This window comes from Bos grunniens, chromosome 3, assembly GCF_055505025.1.
Source record: "Bos grunniens cultivar Pamir isolate PY7600 chromosome 3, Bosgru_T2T1.0, whole genome shotgun sequence".
NCBI lineage: Eukaryota > Metazoa > Chordata > Mammalia > Artiodactyla > Bovidae > Bos > Bos grunniens.
In genome coordinates this window covers 85,431,088-85,447,529 of record NC_141167.1, presented here as the reverse complement: position 1 = coordinate 85,447,529, position 16,442 = coordinate 85,431,088, and the positions used below count along the sequence as shown (strand labels likewise).

Below are 16,442 nucleotides of genomic sequence, written 5' to 3'. Positions count from 1 at the left end.
TAGACTGTCATTTTTTTTCTTTAACGCAGAAAGAAACTGAATACCCTCAACAAAGAGGTGCTTTTTTAACCTTTGAAGGATTTTCTTCCCTGCTTCATAAAAATTTTATCATAATTTTATGCCCCCATTCTTTATGGCTTGTTACTTGGTCCATTACTCTTATACTTAACTTGATAAGGTCCTGGTTCCTATGATATTAGTTTTTAGGTTTTGGTTTCTCACAGGAGCTGCTTTGAAGTGCCTGGTAACATTGGCAGCCTTAGACAGAGCTGGTGGCTTTTCAACTTATTCTCCCTCTGCTCACTGTTCTGCTGCTTCTGTTACTTCATACTTGAATGGGTGTAATTCTCAACCTCACCCTTCTCTACTTTTAAAAGAGATCAAACCTTGGGCTCTTGTGAGTGGCTAATTGGTCCATGGATGGGATTGGGCAGTTCATTCTGGAAGTAATCACTTCTCTCCTTGAGTGTGTCAGGACATGTCTTCCTCGGGAGGTTCATGGATTTCAGAGGGGCGCCCACATGAATGGGAACGCGGCATCTCTCACAGTTCCTGTGCACACAGATAATGCCTGTGCTCTTTTCACATGCACACACACATTCTTTTTCTTATTGTGGTCCCTGCAGTTCTAGAGTCATGGTCTTTATCAAAAGGTGGCCTCTCCTAAGAGGATACATGCCAGGCATGACCTCAACTGTTGGAATTTGGAAAAAGCCAACCATTTCACTGGACAAAGTTAGGCTGTAGCTAAATATAGAGAAGGAAGCATCTTTTAGACAAAGCATCTCTTACGTTGCCCAGTATGGGAAATGGGATTATAAACATGTAGAGAATTTCTATGGTTAAAATTAAGCCAGAGTTCAGATTTTTGAATGGCTTTGTTATTTTAGAAATAACTAATAATTTAGAAATTAATTTGGGGAAGGAAAAAAAAGCTCCTGTTTCATCCATTTAGACAAAATTTCTTCTGTGGTTTTACATCATTTCCCAACACACTGATGTCAATGTTGGAAGACTGAGTTTAACAGATGATCCAAGTGCTGAAATGTGCTTACAAGTGGCAAAATAGGGAGTAAAGTTTCGGCTGCATTTTGAAGAGGAATGAGACTACCAGAAAAGGAGTGCAAGCACAATTGCAAGTGAAATCGAGAGGAACTCTCAGCTCTTCGTGCAGAGAATACGGTGTTACCAAGCAAAAGTTACTCACAGGTATTTGCAGTGCCTTTGGGGATGGGGAGATACGAGCCTGGACTCCAAGGTCGGCCCTGATAATTCTTCTTGCATTTCCCACAGTCTGGACCTGTAGTGTTGTGCTCACATTCACAGGTCAGTTTGCTGTTGTCATACACGCACACAGTGGCATGGAGATTGCATTTGCACCTAGGCAGAGGGAAGACAAGAGTTCATTAAGTCAAACTGATCTTGGAGATCACTGAGGCTTTACCCAACTATCTCCTAGAGTTGTGGTTCTCACAGTCGGCAGTGCTTGAGGGCTACCTAAAGACTTGCTAAAATGTAGATTTGTAGGCCCCACCCTCAGAATCTTTTTAACAAGTGTCTTTGAGGGTGGATGTGGGGTTATGATACAGCCTGACCTCATACCATGCTTTGCGGAATCCTAATACCAGTCAGTTCAGTGGGGTCTGAGGCTCCCCTAAGACACCTGTACTCAGAAATCAAGGGTTTCCCAAAAGATATGAAAAATTTTGCCACTAATGAGAGGCTTTTCTGTGCTATTATCAAATCTACAACAACACATCTGGGTTTGAAGAACAATGTCATCTTCTGTTTTTCCTTAAACCAGAAGGACAATTCTTCTTTGTTTAAAAAGAAATATAAGCACTGATACAATTTACTATTCAGATATATTTTATAAATCCCAATAGCTTACAATCAGATATTTTCATTTGGGGCTATAAAATGGCATTCTCAGGCCAAGATTTTTTCCACCAAGGCCTCTACCCAACCTGAGTAATCCTCAGCTTTCCTGTGTGCTGTGCTTAGTCGCTCAGTCATGTCCAACTCTTTGGGACCCCATGGACTGTAGCCCACTAGGCTCCTCTGTTCATGGGGATTCTTCAGGCAAGAATACTGGAGTGGGTTGCCATGTCCTCCTTCGGCGGATCTTCCTAACCCAGGTATAGGATCCAGGTTTCCAGCATTGCAGGCAGATTCTTTACCATCTGAGCCACCAGGGAAGCCCTCGGATTTCCTACTCGTGTAAAATAATCACTAAGGTCTTGCATAAATGGGTCAAATGATTCAGGAAAAAAAAAAAAGGTGCTTAGAACACTAGAAAAACCTATGTGTGGCAGGGGTTTGAGGTCATTAGCCAAGGTCTTCCCTTTGGTGCCCGTGAATAAAACTGTGATATATGAGAGGCAACAATGGAATATGCAATTTTCACAAAAATACATTCGCATATCCAAAGTTTCTGACTGTAAAATTGCAAAGTCAGACTTGATATTCGTTGAGGCAGCAGGTTATAAACTATAACATACAAAACACAAGCTGCACCCTCTGGAGAAGTTAAACCCAGGATGACAGAATGTCTATGACCAGAGGTCAGAACAATGTATATGCGAAGAGAAGTGTCCATACAAAGGAAAGAACTTGGACACACAGACCTGGGGAATAAAGGGCCAAGATTTGTCAGGGTCAGGTCCTGAAAATATGTGTGTGTGTACACATCTTTAAACTAGTCTTACCTTTTCCAGGGATGAGGACAAAAATATAAAAAGTCAAATTTCACAAAGACGTTTGGTTTCTTTTTTGGCAGAAGTCATGAATTGGGAAAAGTAACAATACTCTTTCTTAGGCAAGAAAATAAGATACTTTAAGAACTGCTGTTGGTCTCTACAATGTCTGTACGTACACATGTACGTGTGTGCTCAGTCGCTAAGTCATGTCTGACTCTTTGGGACCCTATGGACTTTAGCCCAACAGGCTCCTCTTTCCATGGGACTTCTCAGGTAAGAATACTGGAGTGGGTTGCCATTTCCTCCTCCAGGGGATCAAACCCATGTCAACTGTATCTCGTGCATTGGCAGGCAGATTCTTTACCACTGAGCTACCTGGGAAGCCATGATGTCTGTACAGCAATATCTAACCTTCTTTCTTGTGCACTGATGGTCTGTTTGGAATACTGATCCATATTTATGGCAAGGAAGCAAAGGAATAGCTAAGATTATTACTGAGAGCTGTCGAGCTCCCCTCTAACTAAAAGGTATAGCTCCTAAAGCAATGGCCACCCATTGAAACCTCCCTGGGTAAGACCTAGCCTTGGCTTCCTCAGGATCTACTACAATTTGTAGTACCTGTAACTACACTCTGCCCTCTGTATAGTTATAATATATATAGTATGTATTATATATATATTATAATAAGCTGAAAGGCTACTATTTAAACGATAGCTATTCAGCATCAGGGGACAACAGAGGATGAGATGGTTAGATGGCATCATCGACTTGATGGACATGGGTTTGGGTGGACTCTGGGAGTTGGTGATGGACAGGGAGGCCTGGCGTGCTGTGGTTCATGGGGTCGCCAAGAGTCAGACACGACTGAGCGACTGAACTGTACTGAACTGATTCATCATCAACACATAAGTAAAATCTTTAAAATTAACACTCTTCCAATCTTTCAAAAAGAGAAAAGATTCAGTTAAGTGAAACAGACAGTATTTAATTATGAGCCAGGTCTTACAAAAATCTCCTATAGGCAGGGAGTTACTTGTGCTAAGTTGCTTTAAATAATCTTTCTCCTTCTCCATTAGCACCTTTATTTATGGCTCTGTTTATAAATATGGAATATGTTAGAAACCTAAGTGATAGAAGCACCAGCTTACATTGATTTAGCACCTTATCTGGTGTTAAAAATTCCAAATGAGGAAATGAACAATGTGACCCCAAAGAATATGCTAGTTTCATGTGTGAAGACCAGGAATGCAAGTAGTAATTGTAAATTGGATTATATATCATGTAGCTGCTAATACTTTTATACTGGTAGTCACTCTCTGAGTCAGAGGCAATTTCTATTCTAAAAGACTTTATATTTGCTGAGAAAATACTATTGAATAACAAAAGGAAGTGAAAGAAGAATAGATGAATATTTAGTCTTATTTTTTCCAGATTTCTTTCAATTAATGGTTCATCTTCACCTGTCCAAAAACTTTTTAATCATTCAAGGCTTAACCCTATTCATAACTCTTTCCTGATATCTAGCCTACCTACTGTAGACACCGGATCTTTAAGCTTCTGATTCCCTTAAATGTTTCTGTGTGTTTGCTTTGGTTGGTTTTTATTTAAGGCTCTTTCTGCTTTTAGAATTTTTATTCATTGCATCTCTCCCATCTTAAGGAAGAAAAACATCCACCTTGTATTCTAGCCTTTTCTAGCTATGACTTTAACACTCTCTTTCCTCTTGAGTTTTCTACACTTGCCATCTCATTTTCCTCTTCTCCCACTCAATAACTGTTTCCAACTAACCAGAGCCTCTCTTGCCAAGATCACCCATAACCTCTATGGTGAAAGTCCACTGTATATTTTTCCTTGCCTTATCTAACCTCTTATGAGGATTTGACTTCGTGGGACCACTCCCTTTTCCCTGACACACTCTCTCCACTGGATTCTCATGGTCATTTTCAGAACCCTCTTCTGTTGTTCTCTGTATGCGCTATTCTTTGGGTTCTGTACCAGCACAGTCAGCCTATATGACTCTCCTTGGGCACTCTTATCCAGGTTGTCCCTTCAATTTCCTCTGTAGTCCTTAACTACTTTTAAGTTATAGGCACTTTAAAGCAGATTTGCATCATTTTTTTCTCTAGAAAAAAGTAAACAAAGGCAAAATAAACTCAAACATTTGGAAACATTTTCAGTTCAGTTCAGTTCAGTCGCTCAGTCATGTCCGACTCTTTGCGACCCCATGAATCGCAGCACGCCAGGCCTCCCTGTCCATCACCAACTCCCGGAGTTCACTCAGACTCACGTCCATCAAGTCGGTGATGCCAGCCAGCCATCTCATCCTCTGTCATCCCCTTCTCCTCCTGCCCCCAATCCCTCCCAGCATCAGAGTCTTTTCCAATGAGTCAACTCTTCGCATGAGGTGGCCAAAGTACTGGAGTTTCGGGAAACATTTTAGGAGAATCAAATTCTCTGTTACCCATAGGAATCCACAGAACTCTCTCCTTTCATTATCACTAGGTAAAGATTATCTGATTAATATATTGATAAGTCCCTGGTACTGTAATCTCAATCATGCATCTCCCTCTCCTGGGCACGTCAAACTCAGCATATCCAAAATGGAATTATTTGGCTTTGCTCCCCGACATAGGTGAGAGAGTGAAAAAGCTGGCTTAAACTTCAATATTCGAAAAACTAAGATCACAGCATCTGGTCCCATCACTTCATGGCAAACATATGAGGAAAAAATGGAAACACTGACAGACTTTATTTTCTTGTGCTCCAAAATCGCTGTGGATGGTGACTGAAGCCATGAAATGAAAAGACACTTGCTCCCTGGAAGAAAAGCTATGACAAACCTAGACAGCATATTGAAAAGCTGAGACATCACTTTGCTGACAAAGGTCCATCTAGTCAAAGCTACAGTGTATCCAGTAGTCATGTACAGACATGAGAGTTGGGTCACACAGAAGGCTGAGCACCGAAGAATTGATGCTTTTGTATTGTGGTGCTGGAGAAGACTCTTGAGCATCCCTTGGATGGCCAGGAGATCAAACCAGTTAATCCTAAAGGTCCTGAATATTCACTGGAAGGACTGATGCTGAAGCTCCAATACTTTGGCCACCTGATGTGAAGAAGTGATTCATTGGAAAAGACTCTGATGGTGGGAAAGATTGAGGGCTGGAGGAGTAGGGAGAGGAAGATGATGAGATGGTTGGATGGCATCATTGACCCAATGGACATAAGTTTGAGCAAACTCCAGGAGATAGTGAAGGACAGGGAAGCCTGGTGTGCTGCAGTTCATGGGGTCATAAAGAGTCAGACACGACTGAGTGATTGAGCAACAACCACCACCTACTCTTTCTTGTGTATTTTAGTCTCAGTGTCTTGTATCACCTTCTAGTCAGCTGGTGAAGAACAACCACTCCCACTCCCTTTCCTATCACATCTAATCTGTCCTTACTCCATCTCTCACCAAGTTCTGATAGTCCTCCTCTTTTATGATAACTCTCAAAATATAAACAGTTCTAGCCATGGTCACTTCCCTGTTAACATCACCATCATCGTTCATCTGGCTTATTCCAATGGCTTCTAAAGAGAACTTACTGCCTACTGCCTCCACTCATACTCCTCTTTCAGCCCAATCTCATCACAATAGTCAAACACTCATTTACACAAAAATATTTGGGTCACTTTGGCTTAGAACCACTGAAAGAGTTCCCTTTATTCTCAGAATAGAGTCCAAGATCTTTAACATGGCCTACCAGTCCCTTTGAAATCTATCTTGTGTTCCTTCTCCATTCTTATCTGCACCACTTACCAATTCTACAATCAGTTCTTCCAACTTTGCCTTCAGGTAAACTTTTAAGCTGTTCCATCTGGCTAGAACATACCTCTGCCTCTTTTACCTGCATAATTTTTACTATTCAGACGTCAACTTGGAAATCTCAGTTCTGGACCCTAGGTGGCATTTCAAAAACCATCTGCTGGTTAGAGAATGCTTCTCTGAGCCTTGCTCCTACACACAAGGCAGGGCTAGTCACATGATGAAGTCCACCCCATCTCTGCTCTAGACTTAGGCTGCACTGTAATTGTTTATTGTTCTGTCACTCTCACTGGAGTTTAAGCTCCTGGGGGCAATAGTGTATTTGCCTTATTTATTGCAACAGTCCTAGCATGAGTCAAGTTACTTGGCATGTAATAAGTGTTTAAAAAATATCTGACAAATAAACAAATAAACACCAGGTGACTAATCAACAACCAAACTTGCTGAAGGCAGGAACTTCATGTGCCTGTTCTACTATGATGAATACAGCAATGGACTAAAAATAGAGAATTAATAAGCATTGTACTAAATCAAACCCTCTAAGAGGTATGCTAAAAATTGCCTTCAACACTGGTTTTCACAACTAACCTTATATTGGGCAAAGGAACTTTGCAAAATTGGTGAGAACTTATAAGCTCAATTTAATTTGAACTCTAGATGATTTGCCACATGTCTGAAAGCTAACAGAAGAATATCAAGGAAAAAAAAAAAACTGCCTAAGGACCCATGAGAAGAATTCAACTTAGAGAAGAGAAAAAACAACTTAGAGAAGCATTTGTGCAGCATAATTTTTCTGGAATGGGCATCTTTTAGCTTCAACTCGTTCCTGTAAGGATGGCCACCTTGGTTCAGCTGAAGTCTGGCAGAGCACTACCTGGGTGCTCAGTACATCTGCTGTCTGAGATGAGATCCCAGGCTGTCCTTCCTCAGTCACTGCGTCAACTGCTGTGCCGGGGCCGAGCATGTTGAAGTGGACGCTGAGGCATCACGACATTGGCCTATATTTGGAAATGGCTCCCTTTCATTTTCCACAGCTCAGTTTATTCTCATCATTCCATTCCAATCAGACTCTAAACTCCTTTATTTAGAGCCCTTGCTAGAGTGGCTTTTCCTCCAACAGAAAAAAAAAAATGCATTTCACAATGCTAGGAGATTGCTCTCAATTCCTGGTGTTATGACCTCCAGCCTTGTGATAGGGTGGAGGGCAGACTTCTGCGATATCCACTCGTCTCTGACAGATTCATCATCCATTTCCATGGCTATCCAGCTGCCACGTCTGCCTTCACTTCAGGTGGGGGAGGAATTGTACAGCGGAGACCTAACAGGCTTTGCTAGCATTCTTGTATCTGATGTTCTGGAGAGCTGAGCCTATTCACTGATTCTGTTTACACGTACAGAATGCATACCAAGACACTGCAGATAGAACGAACTGACTTGCTTGTACCTCAAAGATCCACTTGTGTGTAAGTGACAAATTGCATATACTGTCAAATAAGGGCATTGCAAAGACAGACTTTTAAAAACAAAAAAAGTGAGCTCTGTTCTGTGATGCAAACTTAATGAAGACCAGTGTGTTCTTGCTTTCAATCAGGTCTGCATTTCCTGTATTTTAGTGACCAGCTGTCATGAGTCAATTTAATCTTGCTTATAAAAAGGCTCCAACATTTAGATCTGTGCCACCTGCCAGTAGGTATGAACAGCTCATAGAGTCTGCCTGTGTTTTGTTTTCTTTTTTATAACTTAATATATTTATTCTGGGAAGCATGCTATCCCCCAGAGTTTCCTGTGAGTTAAAGGTCTGCACATACAATCTATTAGAAGTGTTTCAAATAAAGGTACCAAGACAAAGAAGTTTAAAACTGAGGCTTTGTGAAACAAAAAACAAAAATGCTGTTTGGCTACTTTAATGCCACAGGAGGATTCATCCCTAGTAAATGAAGTTTAAGCATTAGGGGGCCCTTCCACAACCTTGAGAAGGACCCTAACAATGTGTCCATGTGGTCATATGCTTTTATATTACTTTCACAAATAAGATATCATTAGATTTTTTAATTAATGAAGGTTGTTCCTTAATAAGACCCCTCTCAAAGGGGATAAACTTTTGTCAATACAGAACTTGAATCTGGTTTGCCTGGCTTTGCCTTCGACAAGCACTAGCTACACAAATACTTGTAGAAAATGAGTTAGCACAAATCTCAGAGTCAGAGATGTCTTTTTCAGAAGGTGATAAATTATAAAATGCCTCACATACTTTTTCTCCCTCTGCAGCCCCTTGACCTTTCTCTTTTCACTTCAACACATGAATTTTTTATTTCTACTTCAATATATTATTTGAAATAGAAGAGTCTCAGCAAAATGACTTAGAGATTATGAGTTATGACACTTGAATCAGACGGCCTGGGTTCAAATTCTGCCTCTGCCACTTACTTGCTGTGAGGCTTACATGAGTGACTTAACAAAGGAATAAACAGAGCTAACCTTGACTAAATGTGTCCAAGTACCTGACACTGTTCTAAGTGCTTTTTGCATATTTCACACATTTCTTCGTACAAAATTCAAAATAATCCCATGGAATTGGCACTATTACTAATTACAGATGATGCATTTGAATATTGAGAGATAAGAAATTCAAGTCTCCCAGGTAGTTTGATCTAGAGCAGAAATTTGAACCATGCACAGCTAGCCTCCAGAACTCAGCTCTTAGCAACCATTAGAGAAGGCATGCTGTCTTTCCAAGTATGGCCAGGCTTCAGCTGCTACAGGGACAATAAATGAATGTGCTTTAAAGAACAGTTTTGGCAACTGAATGAGATAACACATGCATACTCTTAAGAAAGCTATTAAAAATATTAATTTCAGTTTTTTAAATTTCTACTGTTACTCCTGTTACTACTACTACTGGAAGGAGCTGATTCATTCCATAAGTTTTGGTGGTGATTGTGGTTTAGTTGCTAAGTTATATCAGACTCTTTGCAACCCCATGGACTGTAGCTTTCCAGGTTCCTCTGTCCCTGGTATTTCCTAGGCAAGAACACTGGAATAGGTTGCCATTCCTTCTCCAGGGGATCTTCATGAAACAGGGATCAAAAGCATGTCTCCTGCATTGCAGGCGATTCTTTACCTCTGAGCCACCAGGGAAGCCCTCCATGAGCTTTAATTAATAACATATTTCTCTAGATAACATTGTGAAAGGTCTCATGGATTAAAAAAAAGACAACTCAGAGTCCTGATCTCCAAGAACATGCAACCTGTTGACTAAAGAAGATGAAACATACACAGACTAATGACAGGCCACAAAGACTGAAACACTTTAATCACAGCAGTATAGGGAAGAAGGGTGGTAACACTGCGTTGTCTCTACATTGCTAAGGAAGTATTTGTACTAAACAAACAGAGCTACAGTACCTATCTTGAAGGCGGGTGGAAAAAAAAAATCAACACTTACCAAGGCCCACTATACAAATAAAATAGATGACTTATGTATGTTATTTCACATTATCCTCATCACTTTCAGGAGTCATAACTATCTGTGATTTTCAGATGTAGAAAGCATAGCTGAACAGTAAAGTAACTTGCTCAAAGAAACACACTGCTGGTTAAGTGGTGCCAAGAGTCAATTCCAAAAGCTGGGCTCTTTCAAGGATATAATTTTATTCAAAGAAGAACAAAGCAAACTGCTTCAGAGGAGAATTAGATTCAACGTTCTAAGCAGCAAGGTTCTAAGCGATACTTATTCTCTAACACTTGCTACTCAACATGTGGTCTGCGGACCAGCAGCTCTGGGATCACCCCGAGGCTTGTTAAAATCTCAGGCCTCTCCCAGGCTTACGGAATAAGAATTTGGATTTTAGCCAGATCTCTAGGTGATTTATGTACACAGGAAAAGTTGAAAAGGACTACTGAGCTCACCAGTGTGTCAGAGTCCTGCTAAACAAGAAGACTAAAATAGTGGGGGAGATCCTTATGCACACCTTCTGTCTTCCACCATATTGTTTGGAAATGTCTGGCCTAAATCTGACTAGCACAAAGGTTCTAGCTGTAGTCACAAGCTGAACATAAAAGGTTTATACATTAAATTAAATATAGTATAAAACTTTTATAGGTCAGAAAATGGATGAATGATCTAAATAGATATTTCTCCAAAAAGATACATGCAAATGGCCAGTAAGTACCAGTAAACACATAAAAAATGTACAACATCATTAGTCATTAGAAAAATGCAAATTATATCACAATGAGATACCACTTCACATCCACTAGGATGATGGCAATTTAAAAAGATGGATAGCAGCAGCTGTTGGCAATGATGTGGAGAAATTAGAACCCTCATGTATTGCTGGTAGGACTGCAAAATTGTGCAGTCACTTTGAAAACAATCTGGCAGTTCTTCAAAAAAGTTAATGTAAAGTTATCATATCACCCAACAATTCTGTTCCTAGATACTTCCCTAAGAGAACTGAAAACATATCCATATAAAAACTTGTACAAAAATGCTCCTAGCAGCATTATTCATAACAGCCAAAAGTGGAAAAAACCCAAATGCTTATCAACTGATGAATGAATAAAGAAGATGCAGATAACAATACAGTAGAAAAAAACAAAGTAATAAAGTACTGGGACATGCTACAACATGGATAACCTTGAAAACATTATGCTAAACCAAAGAAGCCAGACACAAAAGGCCACGTAGGCAGTTTTCCTTTATGTGAAAGACCCAGAGAAGGCAAGGCTGTACAGACAGAAAGCAGACGAGTGATTAGCTGGAGCTGGGGAGAGGCAATGCAATGCCAAAGGATGCTCAAACTACCGCACAATCGCACTCATCTCACACGCTAGTAAGGTAATGCTTAAAATTCTCCAAGCCAGGCTTCGGCAATATGTGAACCGTGAACTTCCTGATGTGCAAGCTGGTTTTAGAAAAGGCAGAGGAACCAGAGATCAAATTGCCAACATCCGCTGGATCATGGAAAAAGCAAGAGAGTTCCAGAAAAACATCTATTTCTGCTTTATTGACTATGCCAAAGCCTTTGACTGTGTGGATCACAGTAAACTGTGGAAAATTCTGAAAGAGATGGGAATACCAGACCACCTGACCTGCCTCTTGAGAAATCTGTATGCAGGTCAGGAAGCAACAGTTAGAACTGGACATAGAACAGACTGGTTCCAAATAGGAAAGGGAGTACGTCAAGGCTGTATACTGTCACCCTGTTTATTTAACTTATATGCAGAGTGCATCATGAGAAACGCTGGGCTGGAAGAAGCACAAGCTGGAATCAACATTGCCGGGAGAAATATCAATAACTTCAGATATGCAGATGACACCACCCTTATGGCAGAAAGTGAAGAGGAACTAAAAAGCCTCTTGAAGGTGAAAAGTGGAGAGTGAAAAAGTTGGCTTAAAGCTCAACATTCAGAAAACGAAGATCATGGCATCCGGTCCCATCACTTCATGGGAAATAGATGAGGAAACAGTGGAAACAGTGTCAGACTTATTTTTCTGGGCTCCAAAATCACTGCAGATGGTGACTGCAGCCATGAAATTAAAAGATGCTTACTCCTTGCAAGGAAAGTTATGACCAACCTAGATAGCATATTCAAAAGCAGAGACATTACTTTGCCAACAAAGGTTCGTCTGGTCAAGCCTATGGTTTTTCCTGTGGTCATGTATGGATGTGAGAGTTGGACTGTGAAGAAGGCTGAGCGCCAAAGAATTGATGCCTTTGAATTGTGGTGTTGGAGAAGACTCTTGAGAGTCCCTTGGACTGCAAGGAGATCCAACCAGTCCATTCTGAAGGAGATCAGCCCTGGGTGTTCTTTGGAAGGAATGATGCTAAAGCTGAAACTCCAGTACTTTGGCCACCTCATGCGACGAGTTGACTTATTGGACAAGACTCTGATGCTGGGAGGGATTGGGGGCAGGAGGAGAAGGGGACGACAGAGGATGAGGGATGGCATCACCGACTCGATGGACATGAGTCTGAGTGAACTCCGGGAGTTGGTGATGGACAGGGAGGCCTGGTGTGCTGCGATTCATGGGGTCGCAAAGAGTCGGACACGACTGAGAGACTGATCTGATCTGATCTGATCTGGGGAGAGGATTGAATAGGAAATGGCTGCTAATGAACAGGGCTTTTAGTGTCATGCTCTGGAATTCGATAGTTGGCTACTCAACTTTTTGAATACACTAACACCCACTAAATTGTGCATTAAACAAATGAAAAAGATTAACTAAGTGAAATAGTGTATTTATCCAAAAGAGATGACAGCAAACAGTGGATAAGAGTCTGGGCTCTGGGGTTAGGTATTCTGGCATTAGCAGGAACCTTTGTTGTTTAGTTGCGAAGTCGTGTCTGACTCTGTGTGACCCCATGGGTTATAGCCCACCGGGCTCCTCTGTTCACGGGATTTCCTAGGCAAGAATACTGGAATGGGTTGCCATTTCCTACTCCAACACAAAGTCTTAAGCTCATTTTACTCCTCTATAAAATGAGGATAGTAAAATACCTATGTTAGTGGTTGCTAGGAGGATTGAATGATACACTGTGATGAGCCAGAAACTGCTCATTGATCTTTCTTTCTCCACACCAGAAAAGTTTTATCTAGGCATATGGTCACAGACATTAAGACTACATTTCCCTGCATTTTCTTTAGCTAAGAGTGGCCAGCCAATGGCACACTACAGGAATGGTGTCTATGCTACTCCTGCTGTGTCTGCACCCCATTCCCATTTCTCACTTAGTTCCTGGAACAGGTACAGGGTATGAAACCATCTCAGATCTCATGGACTTTGGTAGTGGACTATGTCTCTCAAACAACATCCCCTGCAGTCAGAGGAATGTGAATCAAGGTGCGTATGTAGGACAGAGCCACCATCCCAGCTCTAGAGCATCTACCTTCCAACTTCAGGGAGAGAGAAATAAACTTCTGCTTTGTTTAAGGCACTGTTAAAGAGAATCTTACACACAATTTAAATTATATCTGAAAACAGCAACTCATATGCAATAAGCACTTAATAAATATAGGCTACTACTATTATTACATGTATTTTTAATCACAATCTTATCTCAAATGCTAGATCTTCAAATATCAAATGGGGCTGGTCTGACCCTAATCCCACTATGAAAGAGAGGGCTCCAAACTTTCCAGCATTCAACTACCTATTCCTCCACAAATAAAATCTAGTGTCTGATGCTACTTATCACTGGTAAGCAAAAACGTTTTCAGAAGATGTGTTTTTATGAGCTATGCAATGGTCAGAGTTCCATGTGAAGTTGCATGTGTGCTAAGTCGCCTCAGTCATGTCCAACTGTCTTGGACACCATGGACTGTAGCCCACCAGACTCCTCTGTCCATGGGATTCTCCAGGCAAGAATGCTGGAGTTGGGTGCAATTTCCTTCTTCAGGGGAACTCCCCGACCCAGGGATCGAACTTGCATCTCCTACACTGCAGGTGGATTCTTTACCACTGAGCCACCAGAGAAGCCCAACAGGTTTATACTTTTTTGACAGCAGCAACACACTAACAGACTAACAAAGAGGCTGAACATTCAACTTGTGTTTGGCCTCCTGTATTACATGAAAAACACAGATGAAAGGAGGGGTGTGAGGACTCTGGGAAGCCACCTGCAAATCCAGAGGGCAGGTTTCCATATGGCTCTTAAGCTCATTCTTTTCACAATACTGTATACTGAATTCCTAGTATGGCCCTTCATTGATGAGACCTCCACTTCCTAACTTTTGTTTTTGGAAGAATTAATTATTTTTGCAAACTGATTTTTGAAGCAGAGAAATGTACTGCCATACAGTTTTCTCTGGGAGTGTAAAATAAAACTGAGATACAGATCAGTTTTTCGTTAACTCTGGTATCTTAATGATTTGGTCCAAAAATTGATGAAACAAGAACTGGAAAACCTTCTTATGGCATTTTTAATACCCTCTAAAAATTCCACTTAAACCTTACTTGATACCCTAAACTTATCCATGGTGAAGATCAGATTACATGATTCACTTAAATGCTATTTCTTTTAGATAGTATTAAAAATAGTCTGTTTCTATTTCTAAAGCTTGCCAGGGAGACTAGAGTACCATGACTATAAAATAAAAGTAAGAGCTTATAAGTTTGAGATAATACATTGTCTGAGCTTGGAATGGGTATATGATGATGCTCTGTGACCTGTTAACTACACCCAAGAGAAATCTGGTTAGATAAGATGTGCTGAAGGATAAAAGGCATAACAAGATAATCATTACAATCCAGACTGCCACTCTCCTCTACACAAGCAATCAATCTGAAGACTGGCAGGTAGAGAGCTAGTTAAATTAAAACTCAACTAATCCAAGACCAATTAGCAATTATAGATGATCTTAGATGCTTAATATGGACGTAGTGAACCATTCTAAATTTTTTTAGGAAAAAAAATATCTAGGGGTCTCCAATCCCAGAAATATAAATGACCAATGTTCAAGGAACCAGATTTTATCAGACAGACAGGGTGACATGGTATTAAGAGCTTGGACTCTGGATTCTAAGGGCCTGAGTTCTAGTCCCAGCTCTATACCCCAACTGAGTGTCAGTTTCCTCATCTATAACATGGACCACTATTAGTAACTACAAGATGGTTATGACTATTAAATGAACCAGTTCATGTTAAGTGTATATCACAGATTGTAGTAGATAGTAAATATTCAATACATGTTGGCTATTATTATAGCTATTTTTATAGGCAGGTATGGCAAATTCATAGCTATCTACAAGTTCTTTGCATTCCCTTCCTATATAAAACATGTGAGAAAACTAACATATGCATTTTTCAGGCTGCTCTTCCTGTGAAGTTGGACAAATTATGTAGTTCTGACCAATAATACATGTCTAGATATTATTATGTAGGGTGTTCAGGAAAACTTTTTAAAAAGAACAGCTTGAATGGAATCATTCTTTGGCTTTTTGATCCTTCTTCTTTGCCCCTTCCTCCTGTTGTTTGTCTGGGGAAAAGACTGAAAAACTAGAGGGACTTAAAGCTTTGCATGAAGCTCTGTTTAAGGACAAGCATGCAGGGGGCTAGGAGGAGATCAAGGCCCTGTGATATCCTCACACACTGCGTGCGCCTCCAGCCACCAACCTGCCCATGTCCTCTTGTGCGCAGAAAAGAAGCCCCTCCTTGTTTAAAAGTCAGCCTTTTTATTTTGGGAAACTGAATATACTCCTGATCTAAAAACCAATTCTAAATATTTTTGATGTATTCAAGTTGTGTTCATCCATTCTGTGGTTTATAGTAACCAGTTACATTAGATTTCTTCTTCTTTTTTTTTCTTCATAGAACCACATAAGTGATTTTTTTTTTCATCTATCTTTTAAATTCCAATTTGACCTGAACTGTGTGCATGCCGAGTTGTTCCATTGTGTCTTGACTCTTTGCGACCCCATGGTCTGTAGCCCGCCAGGCTCCTCTGTTCATAGTATTCTCCAGGCAAGAATACTGGAGTGGATCGCCATAACCTCTCCAGGGGATCGTCCTGACACAGGGATCAAAATCGCATCTCTTATGTCTCCTGCCTTTGCAGGTGGGTTCTTCAGCACTAGCACCACCTGGGAAGTCCCTGATGTGAGCTATACTACGATAATTTGTTACATATTTCCTTGCATTAAAGAATATAATTCTCCTCTTTCTCTTGGATTAATTGGGGCAAACCAAAATTAGGGCAGGAATAATCTTAAAGTTCTGTGCTCTGCAAAGCCAGAGTTCAGTAAGGTTCTTCTGTAGAGCTGTAAGCCATCTGACACTGTAGGATTCCTTCATCAGGTTGGATTGTCAGGTAAGATTTTCAGATCTCTGAAACGTGTATACTTATCCACTTACAAAGGTCTTATTTCTTCAAATGGTTACATTAGAGTCTGATTAAAAATGGATCAGACTGAATAAATAGCTTTATAACTA

At 40.6% G+C, this 16,442-nt stretch overlaps 1 protein-coding gene across 11 annotated transcripts in view; it reads right to left on the bottom strand.

The window, feature by feature from the left end:
* Positions 1 to 16,442, bottom strand: part of NTNG1 (netrin G1) — a 372,900-nt gene that overhangs the window by 92,088 nt on the left and 264,370 nt on the right. For all 11 annotated transcript variants that reach the window (XM_086391508.1, XM_086391504.1, XM_086391501.1 and 8 more), the window contains exon 4: positions 1,208 to 1,380. In XM_086391508.1, the coding sequence (XP_086247634.1) occupies positions 1,208 to 1,380 (173 nt within the window). The remainder of the gene's footprint in view (positions 1 to 1,207; positions 1,381 to 16,442) is intronic.